The sequence below is a fragment of the Diplotaxodon limnothrissa genome, linkage group LG15 (assembly GCF_057381915.1).
Source record: "Diplotaxodon limnothrissa isolate DT_005_m linkage group LG15, D_limnothrissa_male_GT1.1, whole genome shotgun sequence".
Lineage (NCBI taxonomy): Eukaryota > Metazoa > Chordata > Actinopteri > Cichliformes > Cichlidae > Diplotaxodon > Diplotaxodon limnothrissa.
This window is the reverse complement of record NC_140610.1, coordinates 44454017-44479635: the sequence shown is the minus strand read 5'-3', so window position 1 is coordinate 44479635 and position 25619 is coordinate 44454017. Positions and strand designations below refer to the sequence as shown.

Below are 25619 nucleotides of genomic sequence, written 5' to 3'. Positions count from 1 at the left end.
ATGCACGCATGGAAAGGGTAGAGGGCACTCTTCTTTTCTTCCATAGCCAACGGCAAACTAAAACTTGTAGTCCTTCTGATGCGTGTTTCTGTTCATGAATGGCGGGACAGAGATATCACTAGCAAAGAAAGCATAGATAAAAGTGCTTCCATCACTGGGTGAATGAGGCAAGTTGCATAAAGTGCTCTGAGTGCTCACAGTAGAAAAACGCCATAAAAGAACCAGTTTATTAACCATTTACTATCAGTAATGCATGAAGTGTGAGGATTTGCATAAACAGTGCAATGGAAAAAATGTTTTGTTTTCAGTTTGGCCTGTCTCCCCCTTGAAGGCTGTCCTCCTGTGCATTTCTGGATCTCTTCCTGTATTCCTTTAATTCTTTGCCCTTGCAGCTGTCATGCTGCTTGTCCTCCACTGACTCTAAATGCGAACTTTTAAGTTTAATTCCATTATGATGCAAAGGACAAACCACAGGGAGCTTGTGGGTAGCTTGGGTTTTGGGTGTGTAGGATAAAGCAAACTAAAGCACTACTCCTCCAAAATTTCAGACTATGCTATACTGAAAAATGAAAATCGTTGTTTGCATTCTGAGCTATAGCCTCACACCGGCTCTCATTTATAATGATGATCTGCAAAATAAAACTCAAGGTGATACAGAAGTCAGACAGTGAAGTATGAAACGTGCATCTGCAGGTGCTCATTCTGAATATAATGCTCTGCATGGTCCAGAGGTGCACAAAGAGACAGCCTTGAAGGGGAGGTCAGACATCTTAATCAGTTTTTTGTGGGCACGGTCAGAAGACCTTTGATTTATCTTTATATTAGTCCTTTTTAAATGTGAAAATGTACTTTCACAAACCTATTAAGTATTACATTTTTATAATTATTAAACATTCAATTACAGGTTTCATTTGTAAGGTTGCAGGATCTACTTTTAAAACATAACTTTATCCTTTTTAATATTTGATAACATTTTTTACTTTGACTGTTGAGCATACATTGTATAGGTAGCCTTGCTTCTTAAACTTCAAGGTAGCTCCAACAACAACAGTTCCTAAATTATTTCAGAAAGTTTTTTTAATAAATCAAAACTGTAATAAACTTTTTTGTAGAATACAGCTGAACTGGCAAAATTGTGACCCTTCATTCAAGTTCATTTAGTTGAATAAGTTAGGAAATATAAAACATCCTTTTGATAACCTTTCCACATATTCGCATCTTGACTTCAAACATTCAGGTATGACAGCTGCCAGCAGGGTGCACAAGACGAGCCCCGGTCTCTGGAGCGCAGCTACTCCGACATGGTGAACTTAATGAAGCTGGAGGAGCAGCTGAGCCCGGCGTCCCGAGGCTACCCGACCAGCTGCAGCCAGGAGGGCGACGAGGACACCACATCTGTGGCCTCCGACCGCTCGGACGAGACCTTCGACATGGCCAAGGGAAACCTGTCGCTGCTGGAGAAGGCCATCGCACTGGAATCGGAGAGGGCAAAGGTCATGAGGGACCGGATGGCCTCGGAGCACGCGATGCCCCGTCGGGATCACCACCACCATCATCATCGCGGCCACGGCGAGCACAGCCCAAGGCTGAGTAGCGCTGCAGAGGAGCGCAGGTCCAGGATGCAGCAGGATGGGTTGAAGAGGGCGTACTACCCTAAAGGTAGGCAAGGAAAAACCCACACACTGACCCTGTCTGTGTTATTATCGATCTACACTCTGCAAACTTGGAAAATTATACTGTAGCATATGTCGATTTTCCATGTTCCATGTGTCAGGTCTGTTAAGTAGTTTGGAGCCAACTTAAGGATCTTTTAGGCGTCATTGCTGTTTCGACTTCCAGTGTAAGATGTTGCGTAACATGTTTAAATTGGAAACGTTCCTTCATGTCCACGAGGAGTCTTTTCTTCATTCACACGGTCCTGCATCTGGTTTTTCATGCCAGGACTATTTTTACCACAAAAGCCTGGACACTGAGAAACGAATTTAGTTCAGTCAGCCCTCTGTAGCTCGACACGATCACGCTGCATCTGATCAAAATAAACTTCCTAAAAGAAATGTGCCTTTAATTCAGCAGTAAAGGTTAAATGTGATGGTAATGAACAGGATTCATTATGTAGTGGTTTTACTTCCATGTTTCCTCTTTTACTTTTGTAAAATTGCTGTTTTGCTCTTTGTCCTACAGTAAGCTTATATGCCGTGTATGTGTGTAAGCACTTTGTAGCTCCTGTCTGAGAAATAGATATTGCTTGCATTCCTGCTTCTTCTAACCTATTACTATATTCACAAAGTTGTCAAATAATCATGCTTCTCTTTAAATTCTGCCAGTTTCCCATCACCTTTTCACATCATATTTAATCATAGCCATATTTAACTCAAAAATGTTGACCCCGGGTCAGCAGAGAGGGAGTTTATCTTGTCTGTCTGACTTATTGAAACCCTCAGTACAGCAGCAGCCAGGGGCTATTAGTGCTGCAGCAGGAAAAAAATAATACATAAAAGTAACTTTAATGTCTTTTCCTCCCTGATTTGAGCATTTTTACGGACACTGCTGGACTGAATGAGTTTTCTGACCTCTGGGCTTGGTTAAAATCCGGCTGTGTTATTTCAGAAATGTTGTACATGGCTGCAGACGAGGTAATGGGCACTCATTTTCTGCATTCAGGGCTATACACAATTTGGGGTTTTTTTTATTTTGCAGATGCATGGTTTTCCACTGACAGCAGCTTATGTTGTTAAAATAGGCCGGTGTGGGAACATCAGACGGCCAGCTTGTCAGGCATGAGTAATGGCAATCTGCACGGCCCGTTAGAAGAGCAAATCTCATCTGTGGGACGCTATCTGCGGCCTATTTCTCCAAATCCACTCATATACAACCCCACTACCACTGGTAGGGAGTCGGCACTGTGCGGTTATCGTCCTCACTACAGACTCAGATGGGCTTCAGACTGTTTCATTAGCACAGAGAGAGTCTTTGTTAACCCATAAGAAGCTGTTATTAGTCCAAAGGAAGGCTTTTATTATGATGTCTGCATCTGTGCAAGGACAGCTTCACCTATTCAGCCTGATATTGTGGTTTCTTGTTGGGAGGGGGCCTATTTTGTTCTGTTTGTCCCGACTTGTCAGTGATTTGCAGCATGCACACCCAAGTGAATCTCATCCGTGCTTGCTAGCTGAGGTAATGAGTTATCTATGTAGGAGGATGATGCTTAATTCGGCATGATAAGCTCTGATTGATCAATTGTTTCTTGAACCAAATGAAGCAGCCATCAGTGGATCCAATATCACACCTACAGTGTTTGCCTTGCTAAACAAATCTGAGTTGTGGGTGGTTTTTAAGAACCAGGCTACTGGCCAAATCCATGAGCCATATACGGTCCGTGTTCAGTCCTTTCATGGCCAAAAACTGCTCCGACACTTGGACGCCGATTACCTGTTGACTCAACTCCACCTCCGTCTAATTTTCGCTGCCCCTTGTCTTCACAGACTCTTCCAGGGGAGAGAAGAAGGAGAGCAAGTGTCCGACTCCAGGCTGTGACGGAACCGGTCATGTGACGGGGCTGTACCCGCATCACCGCAGCCTTTCTGGGTGTCCCCACAAAGATCGTGTCCCACCTGAGAGTAGGTCCCTCTGTTTGCATGTTGTGCTGCATTGACAACACAAACTCAGTAGCACTCTGACAAGTCATTTCACCCAGAGCGGTATTTCAGTCTTTTGGTGGGGGTGGCAGTTTTATATGTGCAGACATTTCTCAAAGCGCTCTGGAGGCAGGAATCACCTTATTGGTTGAGTAAAACATCAGATGACAAGGACACGTTTGCTGAATCTCCAAACCGTGGCCTGAATAATAAAAGGTACTTTTATGCAGTACGTTTTTAATGCTCTGCTCTATAAAAAGAAGGTTTTCCTTAAAATCCTGAAATCTGATCAAAACATTCTTGGCTACATCAGAAGCACTGAAATATCGTCATAACCTCAAATGTCTGTGTAGATGCTCATCATCCAGGCCACAGTGGTCTTAAACCTGGACTTTAAGGCAGTTGGACTTCTTTTCAACTTCACAAAGACATCTCACCGTTTTCCAGAGAGGTGTCTTAACATACAATGGAGTCCCAAGTAATTAATCTGATGATATTAGTCACACTTTGGCTCATAAGAGGATGAACTACACACATGATGACAGGAGAGGTCAGCAACTCCGGTAACCGTAGACAATAAGATTCACTAAACACAAGCTATCTGCAGAAAAGGGTTCTCCAGAATAATAAACACAGTTATTAATGAATAAATATTCTGTAGTATTTCTAAATTAATGTGTATAAATGTATAAATAACCACATGTAAGCACTACATAAATCTGTAATTTGTCATCCTTCTGTGTTAAGATGTAGTTACAATATTTTTCTAGTCTAAAATGAACTACTGAGGCGTCAACAGTGACCAACGGTTATCCCATAATAACTTGCGTCTGCTATTCACTGCCACATATTTGTAATACAACATGGATAATGAGTTCTAGTTTGTTTGATGCTTGAAATGACTACAAAGTTGGCGATAAAGGGAGCTGCACTTCAGTGTCACAAACCTCTTTTTTCTGTTGTGTTACATTAACGAGTGAGCTGAATCGTGTTTATTTAGCTGCGCACTTTGAGGTTTTACTCATGCAGTCAGATCATTTCTGCCTCTGAGAGTTATATAAGACTGAGAGCACAAAAAACATTTCACATCAGACATCTACCCCCAAAATTTGTCTTTGGGACCAAATGGAAATAATTTACTGGTCAGAACTGTTTTTGTTTAGTTGTACTTCCAATTTGAGGAGATTTAAGGAATAAATGCTGACTTCAAATGACTTGTTAGATGGATTGTATCACAGTTAAAGTCGGACAGTGCTGGCAGTGTTGGCTGTTCACCATCATGCATCTGTCCTGCATGAGTCTGCATTTGTGTTCTGTCGTGTTGGACGTGCTAGATAATCTGGTTTTAACTTTGTTATGATCACGAGAACTTGTGAACGTCTTGTCTAATCATCATGCGCGAATGAGCTTGTTTAACACATGTTTGATCAACTGAGAAGGTAGACCTTGATTGCTGCCAAACTTTATCAAGGGTTTTGAGTTTCAAAACCAACTGCGCTTTAAATGTTTATTTATATATATATATATATATATATATATATATATATATTAATGTAATTTCACTTCTGTCTGTTAGGAAGTCTCTACTAAAGTATCTTAATTATCTAAAGCAAACATACTGTAGTGCTGTTGTGGACACAAAGCTGCTTCTGTTCATACTCATGTTTACTGTGGCACCAGAAATAGTATTATTTTTCTTTTTTTGGTTCAATTTTGTGAACTGCTTTACTTTCTTTTCATTCTCCTCATCGCGTCTGCCTGAAGTCTTGTTTTGATTTCTGTGTCGCTGTTGTAACGTGAACAGCATGAAGAATCAGTTTGATCAACCTGCTGACTAAAAAACCTCAAAAAAAGACCTACATGAAATTACTTCCAACCATCTAAGCCTGCTTGAAGCATGCTCACTGAACTCACAGGTAAAACATTACATTAGTTTAGATGAGGCTTCATTCACCCTGGTGGAACAATTGAACACATAGACTGTACAAAAGATCGATAAGACATCAGCAGTTTGTTAGTCGTCAGTCATGCATGCCCAGAGACCGGTCAGTGACCCTCTAGTACCTAACGGTCACTAGGAGGAAAAAAAAGATATTCCCAAAGCTTTTTGGGAAGTGGATGCTGGAGTTTGCTGGCTGTAGCAAAGTGAAAAGGATGCAAAGAAGGTGCTGCACCAAAAACCTTCTTGCTTTGGCTATTTGCAGAGTACCACATTCACCCACAGTTTGAATGAAAGATGGCAAGTCTGCAAACACTCAAAACTGAAACTGAAACTCAAAAATGTGTGATGCAAACTGGAGACAAAGACCATTTCATGTCTTACTGCTGAAATCAACACATTTCACAATGTGCAACTTTTACTCTGAAGGTGAATTTTCTCTGTTTCCAGTTTTAATCACAGTTTGTTTGGTTTTTTTTTTTTGTTTTGTTTTTTACAATTTCCCAACATTTAGCGATTAGTTGGGGAAGGCTTGCAGATAAATTAGCAATCAGAAGGAGGTTTTCAGTATGGCACTATATACCTCTAAGGAAAGAAAAATGAATAATATATAATAATAATATTCACCCAGCAACATCCAGCTATCTTGACCAGCCACTCGTCATAGGGGAATACACATTTTCGAGGCCTGCATGACTGGGTCTCAGCAGTCAATTTCACAGTGACTAGCAGGAACCACTGACAGCGACTGAGCCAATCAGAATACTCATTTGTCCCTAGCGAACGGTGGTTGCCAGGTGGTTGCCAAGCAGTCTCTTGTCCTCTGTGAACGAGGCCTGTTCAGAAGTCTTGCGCTGAACATTTTGGCTTTTAGCATCGTGTTGTTTTGAGACCAGGCATGGTGGGAGAGGACCGTATTTGATCTGTCAATCACAAGTGAGCCCTTCTGTAAACCATGCCCCGCTTTATCATCCTGCCTATTTTTCGAGTTGTAAGTCAGTCTGGTATATAAAACAAAAAGAAAAATGTATTGGCAGCAAAAACATTCAGCCTTCCAAATGAGACTTCACATCCTTTTTTACATATAGCTTATCTTCTGTATGCAACAAGGTAAAAATGACAAAAAGAAATACCTGCATGGACAATACAGAAAGATATTCAGACATACAGGTAAAAGCTTGCTGGGCTTTTCAATATCTAGAAACTTAAACTGTATATGAAGATTATACATATTTGAAAGAAACGATCTGAAACAGAATTTTAAACCTTCATTTATTACCAGACACATTCCTCTTCCTCCTGCGGAGTCATCAGCCATCCTTAACAGTGCATGACGAACTACTGCATCCAGTACAGTCTCATCTCATGAAATTTCATGACATGACCGCAGTGATCAAAAGGCAAATGAGAGCTGTGTTTCCTCAGTAGGAAGGGAATACTTGGGGCAATCATAACTACAAACGGAGAGCAGTTTAGAGGAAAGTTCGTGGGGAAAAAGGCAAAAAACACAGCACATTTACCTTAATCTTTAATGATTTTTGTGACAAAATAACCCCCTTGAGGAGGCATGTTTCTTAAACCGATGCAAAACATGAAGCACAGCTGAATCTGAGGTGGCTACAAGGGAAACAAAGAGGAGAACTGGCGACTTCCTGCTGTTGACGCACTTTGTCTTAGCGTTCATGCCCGTTTTGTGAAATTCTTGCCCACTGTCACATCAGTCGTGCAGCTGTAATCTGTGCATGCCTAACCGTCGAGCTGAACACCCGTTAACTCTCCTGTCTGCTCCTAACCCTGGCTGTCTTTCTCACCTTTTCCTCTCTGTCAAAGTCCTTGCCATGTATGAAAATGTTTTAAAGTGCCCTACTCCTGGCTGCTCTGGACGGGGTCATGTCAATAGCAACAGGAACTCGCATCGCAGGTGAGTGAGTGGCCTTTCGCCGGGCCGCTATCAGCTGATCCACACCTCCATCGTACAGATATCGTCAGTGTGTGTGTGGTTTCAGGAGCACATCTCCAGTCAAACTACTTGCTGATGCTTAGGTCCTGTACTCCATAAACTCTGATATGTTTGCTTTGGCTGAAAGGATTCTGCAAACTCATAACATGAAGTATTACTCATTTTTATTTTTGTTTATTATTATCATTTGTTAGTGTGCAATATGTAAGAAGCATTTACGAAGAAACAGGGATTTAAGTAGGAACTGGTAACTTATAGTTAATGGTATGATATGAATGGCCTTAATTCTGTGGAAAGTTAAAAACATAAATTTTTACATTACATTTCTGTGCCCCATACACCACACACTTATAGAAACATTGGTTTTATCAGCATTTGACCAGCATTTCTGAACAAGTCCACAGACTGGGCATCATTAATCGCTACAGGGGGTTTGGTCATGGACCCCTGCTGTTAGCTAAACCCTAACAGAAATACTGGAAACTAAGAATCAAAGTCTAACCACAGCATAAGTTAAATAATAGTCACAACACTAAATTGCCTCTGCAGAAGTGTTCGTTGCTTATAAAAAGTAAGTATGTAAATGAATAAAAACACAAGTATGTGCAACTTTACTTCTCAGTATGAAGGAAAAAAGTATAGATAACATAATCTATGTAAGTAAACTTCAGTGTTCCCTCTGTGTGGTTCACATAGTCCAAAAACTTGGAAGTTATGATGACTGGTAACTCTAAATCACCCCTAGGCGTGAATGTGAGTCTGATTGGTTGTCTGTGTGGTTATTAAAAATAGCTCTCTGATTGACTGGGTCACCCCACCCCTCTCCTAGTATAAGCTGAGTTTGGCTCCACCACCCACACAACACACTACAGGGTAAGAAGATGTAGCTAACAGATGGATGGAAGTATCAAAGTCCTAAATGCCTGAGTGCAAGTGAAACTCAAGTTATAAATAAGTATTTCAGGTTTTGAAAAATAAAAATGTGTTAAAAGTCCAGCATTAAAAACTGCTGCTCAATTTCACTTGTAGACTGTTGTGGAGTACACCAAGCACAGACACACGCACACACAGGCAGGTATAGCCAACTTCCACATTTATTGATATATTTGTATTTTGACAGCTGACTCAGTCGCACCGTCTGACAGCTCGAGCCCAGCTGATCTCCCTTGGCCGCTCCTCCTCGTCTCACTATAAACACAGCGGAGCAGACCATCATCAGTCCATAAACAATATCAGCTGTTCTTACCGGCCTCGCAGCGCCGCCCCGTTGAGCCTTCCGCTCCACTCCTCCCCTGCAGCTGCGCCCGGGGCCACGCCTCCGCCACACACCCCCACCGCCCGTTCAAGGCCGGGGAGCCGTCCGGCCGAGCCAACTCCCCCCCCCCCCCCCCCGCGAGCGAGAGAGGAAATCGGCCACTGCCATCAGCGCCCCCGGCCTATGGATCACCTTGAACTTAAAGGGCTGCAACGCCAGATACCACCGGGTGATCCGGGCGTTGGCATCCTTCATGCGGTGGAGCCACTGCAGCGGGGCGTGGTCCGAACAGAGGGTGAATGAGCGTCCCAGGAGGTAATAGCGCAGGGAGCCGACCGCCCACCGGATGGCCAGGCACTCCTTCTCCACAGTGCTGTACCGGCGCTCGCGCTCCGCTCCGGCAGCTTCCGGCTGATGAACAGGACAGGGCGGTCGGCCCCCCTCACCTGCTGGGACAAAACGGCTCCCAGCCCTCTGTCCGAGGCGTCAGTCTGCAGAACAAAAGGGAGGGAAAAGTTAGGAGTGTGAAGCAGCGGCTCCCCACAGAGAGCCTTTTTCACCTGCACAAACGCCGCCTGGCACGGCCCCGTCCACTGGACCAGATCCGGGGCACCCTTTCGAGTGAGATCGGTCAGGGGGCTGGTTAGCTGCGCAAACCCCGGCACAAAGCGACGATAGTAACCCGCCAACCCCAAGAACCGTCTCACCTCCTTTTTCGTCCTGGGGCGCGGGCAGGATGCGATAGCCGCCGTCTTCTCCACCTGTGGACGCACCTGCCCGCCCCCCAGGTGGTACCCCAGATACTGCACCTCCCTCCGTCCAACCGCGCACTTCTTCGGATTGGCCGTGAGCCCCGCCCCCCTCAGGGACTCCAGGACCGCGGCCACCCGCAGCACATGCTCCGCCCAGGTGTCGCTGTGGATGATCACGTCATCCAGGTAGGCGGCAGCATACGCTGCGTGCGGACGCAGTACCCGGTCCATGAGACGCTGGAAAGTGGCCGGGGCCCCGAACAGGCCAAACGGAAGTGTCACGAACTGGTACAAACCGTACGGAGTGGAGAAGGCCGTTTTCTCCCTGGCCTCGGCAGACAAGGGAATCTGCCAATAGCCCTTGGTTAAGTCCAGTGTCGTGAAAAAGCGGGCCGTGCCTAACCGGTCCAGGAGCTCGTCGACCCGAGGCATGGGGTAGGCATCAAAGCGTGACACTTCGTTCACCCTGCGATAGTCGACACAGAACCGTATAGACCCATCCTTCTTCGCCACCAGAACGATGGGGCTACACCAGGCGCTGTGCGACTCTTCTATTACTCCCATCCTCAGCATTTCCGCCAATTCCCTCTGCACGATTTTTCGCTTGTGCTCCGGGAGCCTGTAGGGCCGTGAACGCACCGTCACGCCAGGCTGCGTCACGAAATGGTGCTCGATGAGGGACGTCCGGCCGGGCAGGGGGGAGAACACGTCCGCAAAACGCTGTTGCAACGCGACAACATCCGCTCTCTGGGCCTGTGTGAGATGGTCATCACAAGGGAGGGAGGCGGGGATGATGGAATTTGGCACCTCAGGCCCCAACTCATCTCTCTCCTTCACCAAGCTCACCAGAGAAGCGGTTTCAACCTCTCGCCACAGTTTGAGGAGATTGAGGTGATAAATCTGCGTGGCCCCTCCCCTGTCCGACCGAGCGACCTCATAGTCCACGTCCCCGACTCGCCGTGTGACCACAAAGGGTCCTTGCCACTTGGCGAGCAACTTCGAGCTGGAAGTAGGGAGTAACACAAGCACTTTATCTCCCGGTGAAAATTGCCTGAGCCTAGCCCCTCTGTCATACAGGCGTTGCTGACGCTGCTGAGCCTGGAGCAAATTCTCCCGTGACAACCTCCCCAAAGTGTGGAGTTTTGCTCTCAGGTCCAACACGTACTGAATCTCATTTTTGGCGGGGCTCGGACCGTCCTCCCAGCTTTCTTTAATCAGGTCGAGCACCCCACGTGGCCTCCTGCCGAACAGCAGTTCAAAGGGAGAAAATCCCGTGGAGGCCTGGGGCACCTCCCGCACTGCGAATAACAGAGGGTCTAGCCAGTGATCCCAATTGCGTTCATCCTCGTTAATGAACTTCCGAATCATGGACTTTAAAGTCTTATTCAGCCGCTCCACCAGCCCGTCAGTCTGAGGGTGGTAGACGCTGGTCCGAATAGATTTAATGCCCAGTAATTCGTACAGTTCCCGCAGTGTACGAGACATAAACGACGTGCCCTGGTCAGTCAGTATCTCTTTCGGGATTCCGACTCGGGAGATGACCTGAAACAGTGCCTGCGCCACACTCTTTGCAGAGATGGTGCGCAGCGGAACTGCTTCCGGGTACCGCGTTGCGTAATCCACCAGGACTAACACAAAGCGGTAGCCGCGTGCACTCCGGTGAAACGGCCCGATGAGGTCCATGCCGATGCGCTCAAACGGGACCTCAATGAGGGGGAGAGGGCGCAGCGGCGCCTTCGGTATGGCCGGCTGGTTAACAAGTTGGCAGTCCGGGCAGGACGCGCACCAGCGGCGCACATCCGCTCGGATGCCCGGCCAATAAAATCGGGCCGTTATTCGCTCCAGAGTTTTCTCATAGCCCATATGCCGTGCCATGGGGTTATAGTGGGCCGCCTGGAAAAGCGTTTCCCGGCGGCCCTGCGGCACCAACAACTGGGTGTGTGTTTCCTCTGTCTGAGTGTCACGACTCACTCGATATAATCGGTCGTTTAATAAGACGAAACGCGGGTAGGTCTGCGCGGCCTCAGGGCGCACCACGTGACCATCAATAGCCATCACTTGGTCAAAGGCTGAGCGTAGGGTGTCGTCACGAGACTGCTCCAGTGGGAAATCACCCATGGGGGACACTTCCGGGGCCGGCGGGACGTCCCGTGAGGGACCCGCCAGCTCCTCCCCCCCGGAGTCGGTGTCGGACGACCCCGCGTCACCGCTGAATGCCGCGCACACGCTACACCCCGCTTCTGGTCGTGATCGCACCCCCGCGTACTGCCCCAGTAGCTGATGAAACCCCGGCCAATTGGTACCCAGAATCAGGGGGTGCGACAGGCGCGGGCTAACCGCCGCCGTTACTCTATGTGTTTTGCCCTTATATTTTAACAGCAGCGGCACAATGGGATACCTGTGAACATCACCATGCACACACCTCACCTCCACCCATTCTGCCTCCAGCAATGCCCCGGGGCGAACCAAGCTTTGGTGTACGAGGGTCTGCGTGCAGCCCGTGTCCACCAACGCCTGGCGTATACCCCCTCGAGTCCTTACCGGAATACTGTATGTCCCTCCTGGACCGGGGGAGGGTGCTGGGGCGCCAGCAACGCGAAACACCTGCCCCACTTCCATAAGCGGACAATCCCTCCTCAGGTGCCCCGGCTGCCCGCACTTCCAACACTCCGGCCCCAGCGTCTGTGCGGCCCTCCGTGGCTCGGGGGCGGCTCCACTTGGCTCGGCTACCCTGGACGGCACCAACGCCGCGAAAGGGTTAGTGGGGCTCAGCGCCGGCAGCCGCTCTGCCTGCCCTGGTGCCGGCACACGGCGTCTTGGGGCCGGCACTGGGGCCTGTTTGTTCGGCCTCCGTCCGGCGTCCCCGGGTTCCCCTGCTCCAGCGGCAAGGTGGTCTTCCGCTAGCGTCACCGCTACCTCCAGGCTTGCGGGCCGGTGGCACCGGACCCATCTCGTCGTCTCCGCTGGCAATCCCTCCGTGAACTGCTCCAGCACCACCTTGTCCACCAGCTTCGTCTCGCCCTCCGATGCTCCCGGTTGCAGCCAGCGCACCGCCGCGTCGCACGGCTGCCGGGCCCAGGCGAATGGTCGGTCCGTTGTAGCCAGCCGACAGGCCCGGAACCGCCGGCGATGGTCTTCGGCGGTGAGCCCCAGCCTGTCCACCACCGCCCGGCTCACGTCCGGGAAGCTGCTCCTCGACGCCGGAGGCAGACTCAGGGCCGCTGTTTGTGCCTCCCCAGACAGCAGGGGGAGCAGCCGCGGAGCCCACTCCTCCCGCGGCCATTGGCAAGCCTCCGCCGTGGCACGGAAGGTCTCCAAAAAAACTTGTGGGTCGTCCCCGTCCCCCATCCGGGGCACCGACACCGACAGCGGCGAGGGCTTCGGCGTGGCAGCGGCCCCGACCAGCCGTTCCAGAACTTGCGTCTGTCGGTCCGTCTGCTCCCGCAGCGCGGCCAGGTGGGCACGCTGGTCGGCCGCCTGATCCCGGCTCATCGTCGCCATCTCCGCCAGCATCTGCGCCAAGAATTGCAGAGGCTGGGCGGGTGGCGTGGCCTGTGGGTCGGACATTTCCCCACCGGCACACTCCCGGGTTTCGGCACCACTTGTGGAGTACACCAAGCACAGACACACGCACACACAGGCAGGTATAGCCAACTTCCACATTTATTGATATATTTGTATTTTGACAGCTGACTCAGTCGCACCGTCTGACAGCTCGAGCCCAGCTGATCTCCCTTGGCCGCTCCTCCTCGTCTCACTATAAACACAGCGGAGCAGACCATCATCAGTCCATAAACAATATCAGCTGTTCTTACCGGCCTCGCAGCGCCGCCCCGTTGAGCCTTCCGCTCCACTCCTCCCCTGCAGCTGCGCCCGGGGCCACGCCTCCGCCACAACTGTATATAAAAGAAGGACAGAGCTTCTGTGACATCACCCACTTGTTTATAAAGTGCTAATCTGGGGCTTTACTGACTCTTTCAAGCTGTTGGATTGCTGTTGTTGACTGTTTGGTGCTATATAAATAAAATTGAACTGAGACTTTGTTATTTGCTAGCTTGGTCCTCAGAGTCCTTATAATTCTTCTTCTAGACTTTAATATTAACAACTTTATTTATAAAGAATGGAAGAAAGTACATAAGTACTTTAGTACAGTACAGTCCAGAATTACACCTCCTAAACGGATTATTAACTCTGTTTGCAACATGTATGCCCAAAATGTAGAAAAAAGTAAATGAAACACATAAAAATGAATGAATTACAAATCAAAATAACGAAATGAGCACATTCTTGGTCTTGATGCTACAGTCAGAAAGCAAAGGGCTATAATAAATTGTATTTATAAGTATAACAAATTCCTGGCTTAGGGTTTTTTCACCCATTTTAGAAACCTGAATATAGAATTTAATATTTTTTTATTTATTTTAATATAATGCAGGGAATTTACAGTGGGGCAAAAAAGTATTTAGTCAGCCACCGATTGTGCAAGTTCCCCCACTTAAAATGATGACAGAGGTCAGTAATTTGCACCAGAGGTACACTTCAACTGTGAGAGACAGAATGTGAAAAAAAAATCCATGAATCCACATGGTAGGATTTGTAAAGAATTTATTCGTAAATCAGGGTGGAAAATAAGTATTTGGTCAATAACAAAAATACAACTCAATACTTTGTAACATAACCTTTGTTGGCAATAACAGAGGTCAAACGTTTACTATAGGTCTTTACCAGGTTTGCACACACAGTAGCTGGTATTTTGGCCCATTCCTCCATGCAGATCTTCTCGAGAGCAGTGATGTTTTGGGGCTGTCGCCGAGCAACACGGACTTTCAACTCCCGCCACAGATTTTCTATGGGGTTGAGGTCTGGAGACTGGCTAGGCCACTCCAGGACTTTCAAATGCTTCTTACGGAGCCACTCCTTTGTTGCCCGGGCGGTGTGTTTTGGATCATTGTCATGTTGGAAGACCCAGCCTCGTTTCATCTTCAAAGTTCTCACTGATGGAAGGAGGTTTTGGCTCAAAATCTCACGATACATGGCCCCATTCATTCTGTCCTTAACACGGATCAGTCGTCCTGTCCCCTTGGCAGAAAAACAGCCCCATAGCATGATGTTTCCACCCCCATGCTTCACGGTAGGTATGGTGTTCTTGGGATGCAACTCAGTATTCTTCTTCCTCCAAACACGACGAGTTGAGTTTATACCAAAAAGTTCTACTTTGGTTTCATCTGACCACATGACATTCTCCCAATCCTCTGCTGTATCATCCATGTGCTCTCTGGCAAACTTCAGACGGGCCTGGACATGCACTGGCTTCAGCAGCGGAACACGTCTGACAGTGCGGGATTTGATTCCCTGCCGTTGTAGTGTGTTACTGATGGTGACCTTTGTTACTTTGGTCCCAGCTCTCTGCAGGTCATTCACCAGGTCCCCCCGTGTGGTTCTGGGATCTTTGCTCACCATTCTCATGATCATTTTGACACCACGGGATGAGATCTTGCGTGGAGCCCCAGATCGAGGGAGATTATCAGTGGTCTTGTATGTCTTCCATTTTCTGATGATTGCTCCCACAGTTGATTTTTTCACACCAAGCTGCTTGCCTATTGTAGATTCACTCTTCCCAGTCTGGTGCAGGTCTACAATACTTTTCCTGGTGTCCTTCGAAAGCTCTTTGGTCTTGGCCATGGCGGAGTTTGGAGTCTGACTGTTTGAGGCTGTGGACAGGTGTCTTTTATACAGATGATGAGTTCAAACACGTGCCATTCATACAGGTAACGAGTGGGGGACAGAAAAGCTTCTTACAGAAGACGTTACAGGTCTGTGAGAGCCAGAGATTTTCCTTGTTTGAGGTGACCAAATACTTATTTTCCACCCTAATTTACAAATAAATTCTTTACAAATCCTACCATGTGAATTCATGGATTTTTTTTTCACATTTTGTCTCTCACAGTTGAAGTGTACCTCTGGTGCAAATTACTGACCTCTGTCTTCATTTTAAGTGGGGGAACTTGCACAATCGGTGGCTGACTAAATACTTTTTTGCCCCACTGTAGTAAAGCAGAATTTACATTTGATTACATTTGGTTACTGTTATGATGATGATGATGATGATGATATTGTTGACCAGGAGTTTTCAGTATTACTCCAGACTTGATCAGGTGCATCCAAAGGTGGAGACACAGATATCTTCAGTTGCAGACTATTAAAATTAAAGAAAGTCTCTCACAAACTTTTTGAAGTGTTTCTTATTATTTAATTGTTAGTGGGTTATATTGTTTGTCATGTGTTATAAATGCTTCAGAAAGCACTAATAGCACAACCATCATCATGAGGTCCAGTTGAGCGAGTCCTTACCTGTCGCTCAGAGCAGAAACAACCAGAATAAGACAAAACTTTAAGTGTAAAAAAACATTAAAAGATTCGAACTTTGTAGAGTTGATTTAAAGGGAGAAAACTGCTAGAAAGAACAAACCCAGTTTTTGTAGCTGGCTGTAAACATGGACATTTTAACATGGGAGGTTGTGGGGATTGAAATAATTTTGGGGGGCAACCTCAAGTGGCCATTAGGGGAACTGCAGCTTTTTGACGTGGTGGTTTCAGTTCTCATTTCTGGATGCTTCTGGTTGGGTATTGCTTTGTCCTTAAAACTGCAGAAATATAAATAAGTGCTCTAAATCATCGTAGAATGTGAAATCATAAATAGTGTTTCTGTGTTTTACCTGCCACTGTGGGAGTTTTCCTCTAAACAAGAACAGTTTGCAAAATCAGTTTTGGTTTTAACTCAACTCTGGCACAAAAAAAGTCACATTTTCTTTCAACAGCATGCAAAATGTTGTAATGTATTCCCGTTTAGGTGGAATTGTGGAGAAGGGACTGGAGAAGGAGAACCTGCATCACATCAGCAGTTCAGCTGTTTAACAGGCAGAGCAGAGCATGAAGTGCAGGCAGCACATATATGCACACACACACACACACACACGCACACACACACACATATACATACTTTTGAATTATGTAAAGTGATTTGCTCACACATACGTAGAGCTTTAGATGACACGCTGTTTCATTTGCACACAGCCTGACACACACACACACACACACACACACACACACACACACACACACAGTCAGACACTTACAAATGAGCTCACAGACAGCAGCACACGTGTGCTGGCAGACAGAATACACTCACACACACACATACACACTCAGACATGGCTGCAGGGTGTGTTATGTAGCACAGCTCCACTGGGAAAGGAAACAAAGCACTAGCTAGCTAGCTTAGCTACTGTTAGCCACCAGCTTTCATGTCTGGCAGTCACCATGGAAACGCCTTCATAGCAGCAGCAGTAGCAGGCACTGCCGTGCTGATCTGTCACACACTACTCACACAGTAGCCCTGCCATGCTTTAAAACGAGTGTGTGTGTGCGTGTGTGTGTGTGTGTACTAATGATGTTTCATAGCCTCTGTGGGTATGAAGCAATTAGGAAAAGCCCAAAGTGGCAGGAGGGAGAAGCCACATCCCCAACCAATCAGCTTCTCCTTTACCCCTGTTTGCGCCACATGAGGGTCAGCAAGTCACACATTTTAATGACTGGTACATCTCAGAAGTACACAGGATTTTCCGTCCGACATCAAAAATTTTCTTCTGTTTATTCCAATTTTAATTTGTTTTTAAAGAAATTCACTTATCATTGTTGATGACATTTAATTATTTTCCCCAGAAGACCAAAAGCAGCTGCTTAATGAATGTGATCTAATCTATCACACAATCAGTCAATCACTGCAGCGGCCGATGAGCAGGATTAGATTTGTGTTTCTGCTTCCTGTGAGGTTGCACTTGGTTACGGAAGAAAAACAAATTTAATGATTAAAAACGGAGAAGGTGTTACCTTTTAACACTTATCACTGGGAGTTGGTGGGAAGTGACAGTTTTGTTAAGTGGAAGTGTCTTGTGGGACAGATAACCAAACTCTCCCAAATAACTGGAGAATACTCCGTGTGTGTGTGTGTGTGTGTTGTTAGTAAAGAGGCATCTGCCAAGAACTATTAATTTAGTCACTTATTCAACCAAGTATTCAGTTGCTGTATAAAGAGTCATGGGAGTAGATCCAGATACAAACACTGTAACAAAACAAATTTCCCACGTGTGGGACTAATAAAGGTTATCTTATCTTATCTTAAACTTTAAAGAGGATGAGATAGAGTGACCAACGAAATAAAGACAAAGGCCCGTTTTGGAACATGTCATTAAGGCTGTGAGGGAGTCTGAATTGGTTGATAAAAGAAAGATCATCAGTTACGCTCGGTTTGGAGCTTTGCATGCAAATCAATTCATAACTTTTATGAATGTTTTTTCTGTATTTTTGATATTCTGTCTATCTCCATTAAAATGGTTCAAGGTTAGAGGTTTTGCCGGTGATGTGTGAAGGAAAAATATGCCAAATCTGTGCTGCTGTTCTGTCAGCTAATCATCTTTGATGATTAGTTGTTTAGTCAGTTTTGTAAATATGTGAAATGGGAGGACAGTAAAGAGATACAAGAATGCTGTCACCTGGTCATTTACATACCCTCACTTAGTTTCTAGTCTCCACTTTTACTAGCCTCACATTATTGTTTTGGGCATCACTATGTTGATGTTTTTGGAGCGAGGACATCAAAGAATGCATAGACAAAGATACCCGGTCATAGCTAGTGCTAAATAACAGCCCAATAAAACAGGACAATTTATTTTCTTGCCATTTCCAAACTACAGCTTATTTAAAAGGTACCAACAGCACAACCACAGGCAAGAGGCCTGTTCTTATATGAAGCTGTAAACATTCTGCTTTCATGGCTGAAGTTGTACATTGATGTGGGAGTGGACTAGTGACTAACTTTTTGAGCCAGCCTCAGGTGGACATTAGCTGAATGCCAGTTTTGCACTGGCTTCATTTTCAGCCTAGAATTTTGCAGTTTGAGTGATGTACAGCAGCGGTCCCCAACCTTTTTTGCGGCACGGACCGGTTTATGCCCGACAATATTTTCATGGACCGGCCTTTAAGGTGTTGCGGATAAATACAACAAAAATAAAACTAGTACCAGTACCGAAAAAAAGAAAATTTATTCATAACACACGTGAAAAGACCAAGGAAAACCGAGTAAATGATAAAAACGATAACAAAATAACTCTGAAAACCGATAAAAACCCTGAAAACTATACATTTCACACCTGAGCCTCAACTCTCGCGGCCCGGTACCAAACGACTCACGGACCGGTACCGGTCCGAGGCCCGGGGGTTGGGGACCGCTGATGTACAGAAGCAGGAGTCACAAACATGTCTGTCTGTAAATTTAAGCAATACCTGTTTAGAAAAAAGTCACACAGAAAGTCAACTGATAAACCAGTTTGTCTTCTGGAAAGCAAGTCATAAAGTCAACACAAAGTAGGCCATTTTTAAATCCATAATTCATTTTGAACTGCTGGTACTGACAGCTGAACCGCTCTTCATTGAGAGCCAGATGCTGCATGTGTGTGTGCGTGTGTTGGTACAGTGTGTAACCAGGCCGTGTGCTGTCTCCCCCTCCCTAATCCTTCAGTCTGTCCGGCTGTCCCATCGCTGCTGCAGAGAAGATGGCGAAGGTCCACGAGAAGACTCACTCAACTGACAGCGGCAGTAAGACCAATCAGGCGTCAGACCGTGTCCTCAGGTACCGCCCACTTCAGTACAGTAAAGCAGCATATTTTGAATTCTGATAGCTTAGCAAGGGATGCCGAATTGCTCACTGAACTCTGAATATGGTATGTTATGGAAGCATTTTTTTTCTTTGGGGTTTTTTATATCTGGGATGTTGAATGGTGCAATGAAATTCCCACACATACAGCTCCAGATCATATCAAACATAAGGAACTGGGGATGCAGAACAACTAGTAATCCTCATTATATCTAGGTGCAGGTCACTAGTACTGTACATTCAACCACATGTGTGACTAGTTCAGATATGGTGGGAATTCCGGAATCAAAAACTATCCTGTGAATAATTAGCAAACACAAACAAAAAATTTTATTACTAAAAGTTTGCACTTATTTTGATGGAGAGCATCTCGCACCACCTTAAATGATCGGGGCAAGCTTAATAGTGTCTTTAAGCTTGAGACTTGCAAAATATTCCATAACAAAGAAAACCTTCATTGTTTTCTATTTGATGATGCAAAATGGTTTAACAATTTCCTGGTATATTTCTGAGTTGTAAGGCAATCTGGGAATATATGTTGCCTTTTTTAAACAGAATGTACTGAAAGCTGAAAGGATGTCAGCTAGCAACTAAATAAAAAGCTGGGCTTAAATATTCTTCCACAAAACAGAAACTCACCATCTTCTTCCACTAATTACCATTCGAAGTTTTTTAGGGATGCTGAATGGTGCAGCCAATTTTTTGGCGTAAAGGTAAATAACACAGACTGTTATTAGTTCTTTGAAAAAACAAAACAAATATAAAAAAAAATCCACTTTTTAATCCGAAGTAGGGATGCTAAATGGTGCAGTGAAGTTCGATCCCAGCCTTATTTACCCTCTGGCTGCCTTTCAGACCAATGTGTTTTGTGAAGCAGCTGGAGATTCCTGAGTATGGCTACAAAAACAATGTTCCCACCAGCACGCCACGATCCAACTTGGCGAAGGAGCTGGAGAAATACTCCAAGACCAGCTATGACTATGGCGGCTATGATGCCCAACACGGCAGCTACGGAAAGAGAGGTCTGACGACCAAGTCCCACCACCACGGACGAGACACCTCCCCGAAGGGATTCGACGGTGAGAAGAATGAACATACACAATTGCAAATCATCGGTCCCACATTTAGATCCTGTGACAACAATTTATCGTATATTTTGATTGGTGATTTGCGTCTTTTGTTTGTACGGGGTCTGACATTCTTCTTACCTTTTGAAGAATATTGGAGATATTTATTTGAGTTAATGATGGATCCATGTGTCTAAAAAATTTATTATAGGTAAATTCAAAATCACCGTAAAAACCATGGTCAGGCTTATTGTGATTCCTTTTTTTGTTTGTTTGAAAGGAAAAAGAATCCTTCCAGATGATCCCACTCTTAGGGATTACTATTCATTTTCCTGTTCTGAGGAGAACATTTTGTATCCGATGTTAAAAGCATTATAACGTGCACAACGACACATGCTCTGTGCTGCTTGTCTTCTCTTTGTTATAGAGCTAAAAACACTGATGTTTTCGGCCTCTCCACATGGCTGGAGCAGAGTTATGGAAATGCCAAGCTAAGAGCCTGCCTCCTCTGAGCAGAGGATGGAGGGATGGAGGGAGGGAGGAGGTACAGATGGAGGGATTGTGAAACAGGAGAGATAATGGAGGCGAGCCCTGTTTCTTTGGCTGGGAGCCATTAGTGAGAAGCAGGCAGGAGGGAGATTTTTAGACGAGGTGTCTGAGCTCCCCTCTGTCACGACTCCCTCCCTGCCTCCCTCCTTTCCACCATTCTTCCCTCCATCAGCATCGTTCCGGCCTGCCGAGGCCGGATTCACCACCACGCAGCGTCTTTCTCTGGCTTTGCCCAAACATCTGTTTCTCTGTCTTATGTTGAATGACTCTATGTCTCCCTACTTAGCGCATAAGGCTGGTGTTCATATATGTTTTCTATCTGGCAGCAAATCCTTTAAACAGACCAAAAATGGCCTCTAAATACTTTGCTTATTGTTCCTGTGGGTCCATTTTTACATACTGAAGATACAAATATTGTAAGTAGTTACTTTTTAAAAAAAAGGTCAGTTATTTTCTGGGACAGCTGGGCATTGTATTCTTTCTTTTTTTTAGCAAATGTTACTCACAAAGAAGGAAATGCTGCAGTTCTTAGAATTTGTTCCAAATAAAAATCAGATGTAGACATCCAGTCCAAAGCATTTTCAATTCAGTTCTGAGGCAGGAACAGTCTTAAGATATGTTATCTTGATTTACGAGCTCTGATTTTGGCAAAGTGACCAAAAAAGTTGAACAACTTCAACAATCTCAGGCACTGAGCTTGTTTGAATTTTAGTTTGGAGTGGATTCTTGTTCTGGTCAATTCATTGTTTCCCCACTTAATCCTAGAAAGCCTTAAATTTCAATCAGTTTCTCTCGCTCTTTCCCCTCACCAGTCTGTCTTTTTTATTGCATATTCTTAAAAGCTAGAGGATCTCTCTGCAATTTTAAACCCCGTGCAAAAAACCCATCTGCTGAACAGCTTGGCCAAAAGCCAGCATCAGCCTAACAAATCAGCCATACTTGTGTGCACCCCTGCAGCTAAGCGCTACTGTAAGACGTCCAGCCCGGCCAGCAGTACGACCAGCAGCTACGCTCCCAGCAGCAGCAGCAGCCTGAGCTGTGGAGGAGGTGGAGGAGGAGGGGGAGGCGGTGGAGGTGGAAGCAGCGCCAGCAGCACCTGCAGTAAGAGTAGCTTTGACTACACCCACGACATGGAGGCGGCCCACATGGCGGCCACGGCCATCCTTAACTTGTCGACACGGTGCCGGGAGCTCCCGCACGCTCTGGGAGGGAAACCCCAGGACCTGCTGACACAGGTAATCTGAGGCGCTGCAAGTAAAAATGGGATGCCTGCCTTATTACATCACATCCCTAAACAATGGCAGGAGTGGGGGAAAAATAAGACAAGGCAGCTTTGTCTAGAGAGCGCAACTCAGAGACGAGCATTAGGAAAACATATCTAAATGTAATTTTGCCTAAAATTCTTCATACTCGTGTCGGACTTTTGGGTTTTAAGATATATTATTGACACATCAAATTTATTCTTTCACCATTTTATAAAAAAGGTGACATAAGGCTATGAGAAGAACATTCAAATCGATGTTCGATATTTTTAACTATTTGTATGATTATATTTGACTGATTTCCCAAAAAATCTCATCTCCAGAATTATTCATACTCTTTCTCTGTAGCCTTTATTTGTAGCTGCAGCCTCCAAGTACTTTATGCAGTTGAATATATTTCTACACGTCTCCACAATGATTTTGGTGAACTTCTCCAGGTCCTCAAAGTTTGAGGGTTTCTTTGCCATGATCTTGGTCTTTAGTTCTCTCCAGAAATTCTAACCGGGCTCAGGCCGGTGCGCTGGCTTGGCCACTCCAAAATATTTAGATTGTTGTCTGCAAATTGTTCCTTTACTAATTAGGCCATATGTTTTTGGACTGTAATCTGGTTAGATGGTCCATGCTGCCCAAGAATGCTGGATGAATGATTTTAATGATTCCTTCAGCTTTTAAAAGGTTCATCTGGGTCCATCCCGCCTTAGTGTTTGACCAGTGAGACTGTGTTTTCTGGGTGAATGCTTCACATTTCTTTCACCAAACAAAAGCCACATCTCTGTGGCTGAAGAGTTCCCATCTGACCATAACACTGGCAACCAAAATCGTAGCTCTGTCAGAGCTACAGAAACTAGATGAGCTTGTGTGTGCCTGTGTTGGAGGAGTGGTCACTGTCCATGAAAAGCCCCCTTGGATAGTGTTTGCTGCTGTATCTTCTTGAAATCTGTGTTCTGGTGTTGCTCAGATTTTGTAGAATAGTCTTAGTTGTGATGTGTGGGTTACTGCTGGCCTCCCATAACACACTTCTTCCCAGATGGCGTGTAACTTTGGGCTTTCTACGATGTCTCTTCAGGTTCTTGACTGTGTGGAATATCTTGTTCTTGTTAATGATGCTCTGTGGGTACAGGGACCTGGAATCATTTGGATATGGCTTTGGAGTCCATGGCATCCTTGACAACAATCAAAATATGTGACCAGAGCTCCTCACTTAGTTCTTACTCATAGCACATTCTAGTGCTGACCATGAACTGGCAGCATTTTTACCAGCTCCCCTCAGCTTCTCGGCTTCTGGACTTTTCTAGAAATTGACATGGATTTCTTGCCTAACATTGCTGAAAATACCTAAAATACCTACACTGTAAAGAAACAATAATCCTAATATTGAGGCAGGTGAAGAGTATGAATCATTTTGGACAGCATGTACAAATTATTATAAGTATTAGTATTTTTATTGTTATGCCCATTGTGTAAAATCAACATGCATCTGGAACATTCTATCACAACTACAATAAACTGAATAAAGTAAAATTTCACCCCTGAGCTTTCATGTAAAAGATTTCACAGGAGTACGAATAATTATGGGCATTACTGTTGATACAAATAGAATAAAATCATTTAGGCTAGCATATAGTAAGATAACAGTTAGATTGCAGTGATAGTAAAAGTAAAGGTGCAAAAAAGAAACAAATCAAAAGTAGTAGAAAAGTAGCATCACATTTAAGCATCACCTGGAAGTCTAGGAAATGTAACTGGATGCCAGCAGAGCAGGAGTTTAGTATGGAGAAGGGTTTATACAGGTCTTCTGGTTTGGCAGCAGCTTTTTGAATGACCTGAAGACTGAAAACATTTAAAACCTCTGTGACTGAGACTGTGTGTATACTAGCCTGTAACCTCCTGAGAACTTGTTAGAAATGATAAAATAAGCTTTTTTGAAAAAAAGCAACAATAATCACATAACAAAAATAAGCCCTCTGAATACCTCACCAGTATTCAGATTCCTTTGCTCTTCAGAGTCCAGTTGGCGATCTGGATGACAGCGGGGCGGTGGATGTGGCTGGTCAGCCAGGTGGCCCTGAGGGCAGCGGGACGGTGTTAACCCCGCTGCAGCCGATGTCTCCCCAGCGGCAGGCTCTGCTCAGCAGCCGCTGCTACCAGCTGAGCGACACCGACTGCTGGGACCTGCCCGTCGACTGCAACAAGATCAAACGTTTGGGAGACGAGCAAGACCACAAAGAGGTAACGGGAAGGTCTACACTGTGCAACACTTACAGAGCTTAGAATGAGCATTATGGGAATGAGGTTAAATACAACATGATGTTATTACAGCTTATATAGTTAATGAATGCATTAATTATACATACAAACAACTCTGACATGATACTTTTACTTCTAGAACTTATCATTTGGATGTTATGAACAAAACCTCAGAAATCACAGTTTGCACATATTATAAAGCTACTATAATATAAAATACAATATTTAATACAACACAATATAATATAAATATAATATAAAAGCACATTAACACCTAAATGTTCATAGTTAGAATACATTTCTGTTATGACGATGTTTCCAGAAATTATTATTATTTTTTTTTTTTTTGGGATGCGTTCAATTTAAAAATTTTATTTGCAGTGCTGTTCGAATGTGTGTTTTTGATGCTGTTTGTCTGCCTGCAAGGTTTTTCAAAATCTGCCAAGTGAAATTTCATGAAACTTGGTTGAAAAGAAGAGCACTGACAAAGCACGTCTAAACATATTTCATTAAAATAGATCATGGGCCTTGGTAGAAGGTGTGTTTTTGTGGTTGATCTGATATCCTCGTGTTGGTGTTGTTCCCAGATCATCATACTAAATGTTCCAGGATCAACATTGCAAGTGACCAATCAGAATGTTGTGACGTCATACTTTTGCGACTTCGGGAAAAACCGGCGTAAAACAAAAAACTGTACTAAAGCTGCGTGAAACCGCCTCTGTCCGCCGATCAACGGACCCTGACCCTAACCCTAACCGTAACCCTTTAATAAACAGTAAGCAGAATTGATATTGTCCTTGCAACATTGGAATTTTATAAATGCACGAATGGCTTGGCGCGCAAAGGAATAACGTCACAACAATGTGATTGGTCACTTGCAATGTTGAACCTGGAACAACATTTTCATGATGGTCTGGGAACAACACCAACACGAGGATATCAGATCATCCGTGTTTTTGTAGGTATTTGAAAGTTTCCTATAAATACTGACTTTTTATCATAGGGCGATTAAAAAGTCCTGACACTGTTGAGTTTATTTTCTGTTATTGTTTCCTCACAAGAGGTCTCCCGATTCACTGATATCGTTAAATAGACTATGATGCCCTTTTACAACTTGATGCTGTTTATTATTTTACTTTTTAGAGTAGCTTTGCATAAGTCACAGATCAAAATGAGCCTTACAGCCTTTTTCTAGCTTTTTTTCATAGCCTCTATGAAAAAAGCGCTTTTAGCTCCTTCCT

The 25619-nt window shown here is 45.0% G+C and overlaps 1 protein-coding gene across 5 annotated transcripts in view; it reads left to right on the top strand.

The window, feature by feature from the left end:
• Positions 1 to 25619, top strand: part of LOC146618113 (myelin transcription factor 1-like protein) — a 70603-nt gene that overhangs the window by 28827 nt on the left and 16157 nt on the right. The window contains exons 6-13 of one of the 5 annotated variants that reach the window (XM_085371997.1): positions 490 to 501; positions 1238 to 1659; positions 3483 to 3617; positions 7405 to 7495; positions 19119 to 19229; positions 20109 to 20332; positions 21827 to 22104; positions 24136 to 24360. In XM_085371997.1, coding sequence (XP_085228123.1) covers positions 490 to 501; positions 1238 to 1659; positions 3483 to 3617; positions 7405 to 7495; positions 19119 to 19229; positions 20109 to 20332; positions 21827 to 22104; positions 24136 to 24360 — 1498 coding nt within the window. Of the gene's footprint in view, positions 1 to 489; positions 502 to 1237; positions 1660 to 3482; positions 3618 to 7404; positions 7496 to 19118; positions 19230 to 20108; positions 20333 to 21802; positions 22105 to 24111; positions 24372 to 25619 lie in introns of all 5 variants that reach the window. The other 4 variants (XM_085372000.1, XM_085371999.1, XM_085371996.1 and 1 more) reach the window with 4 other exon arrangements.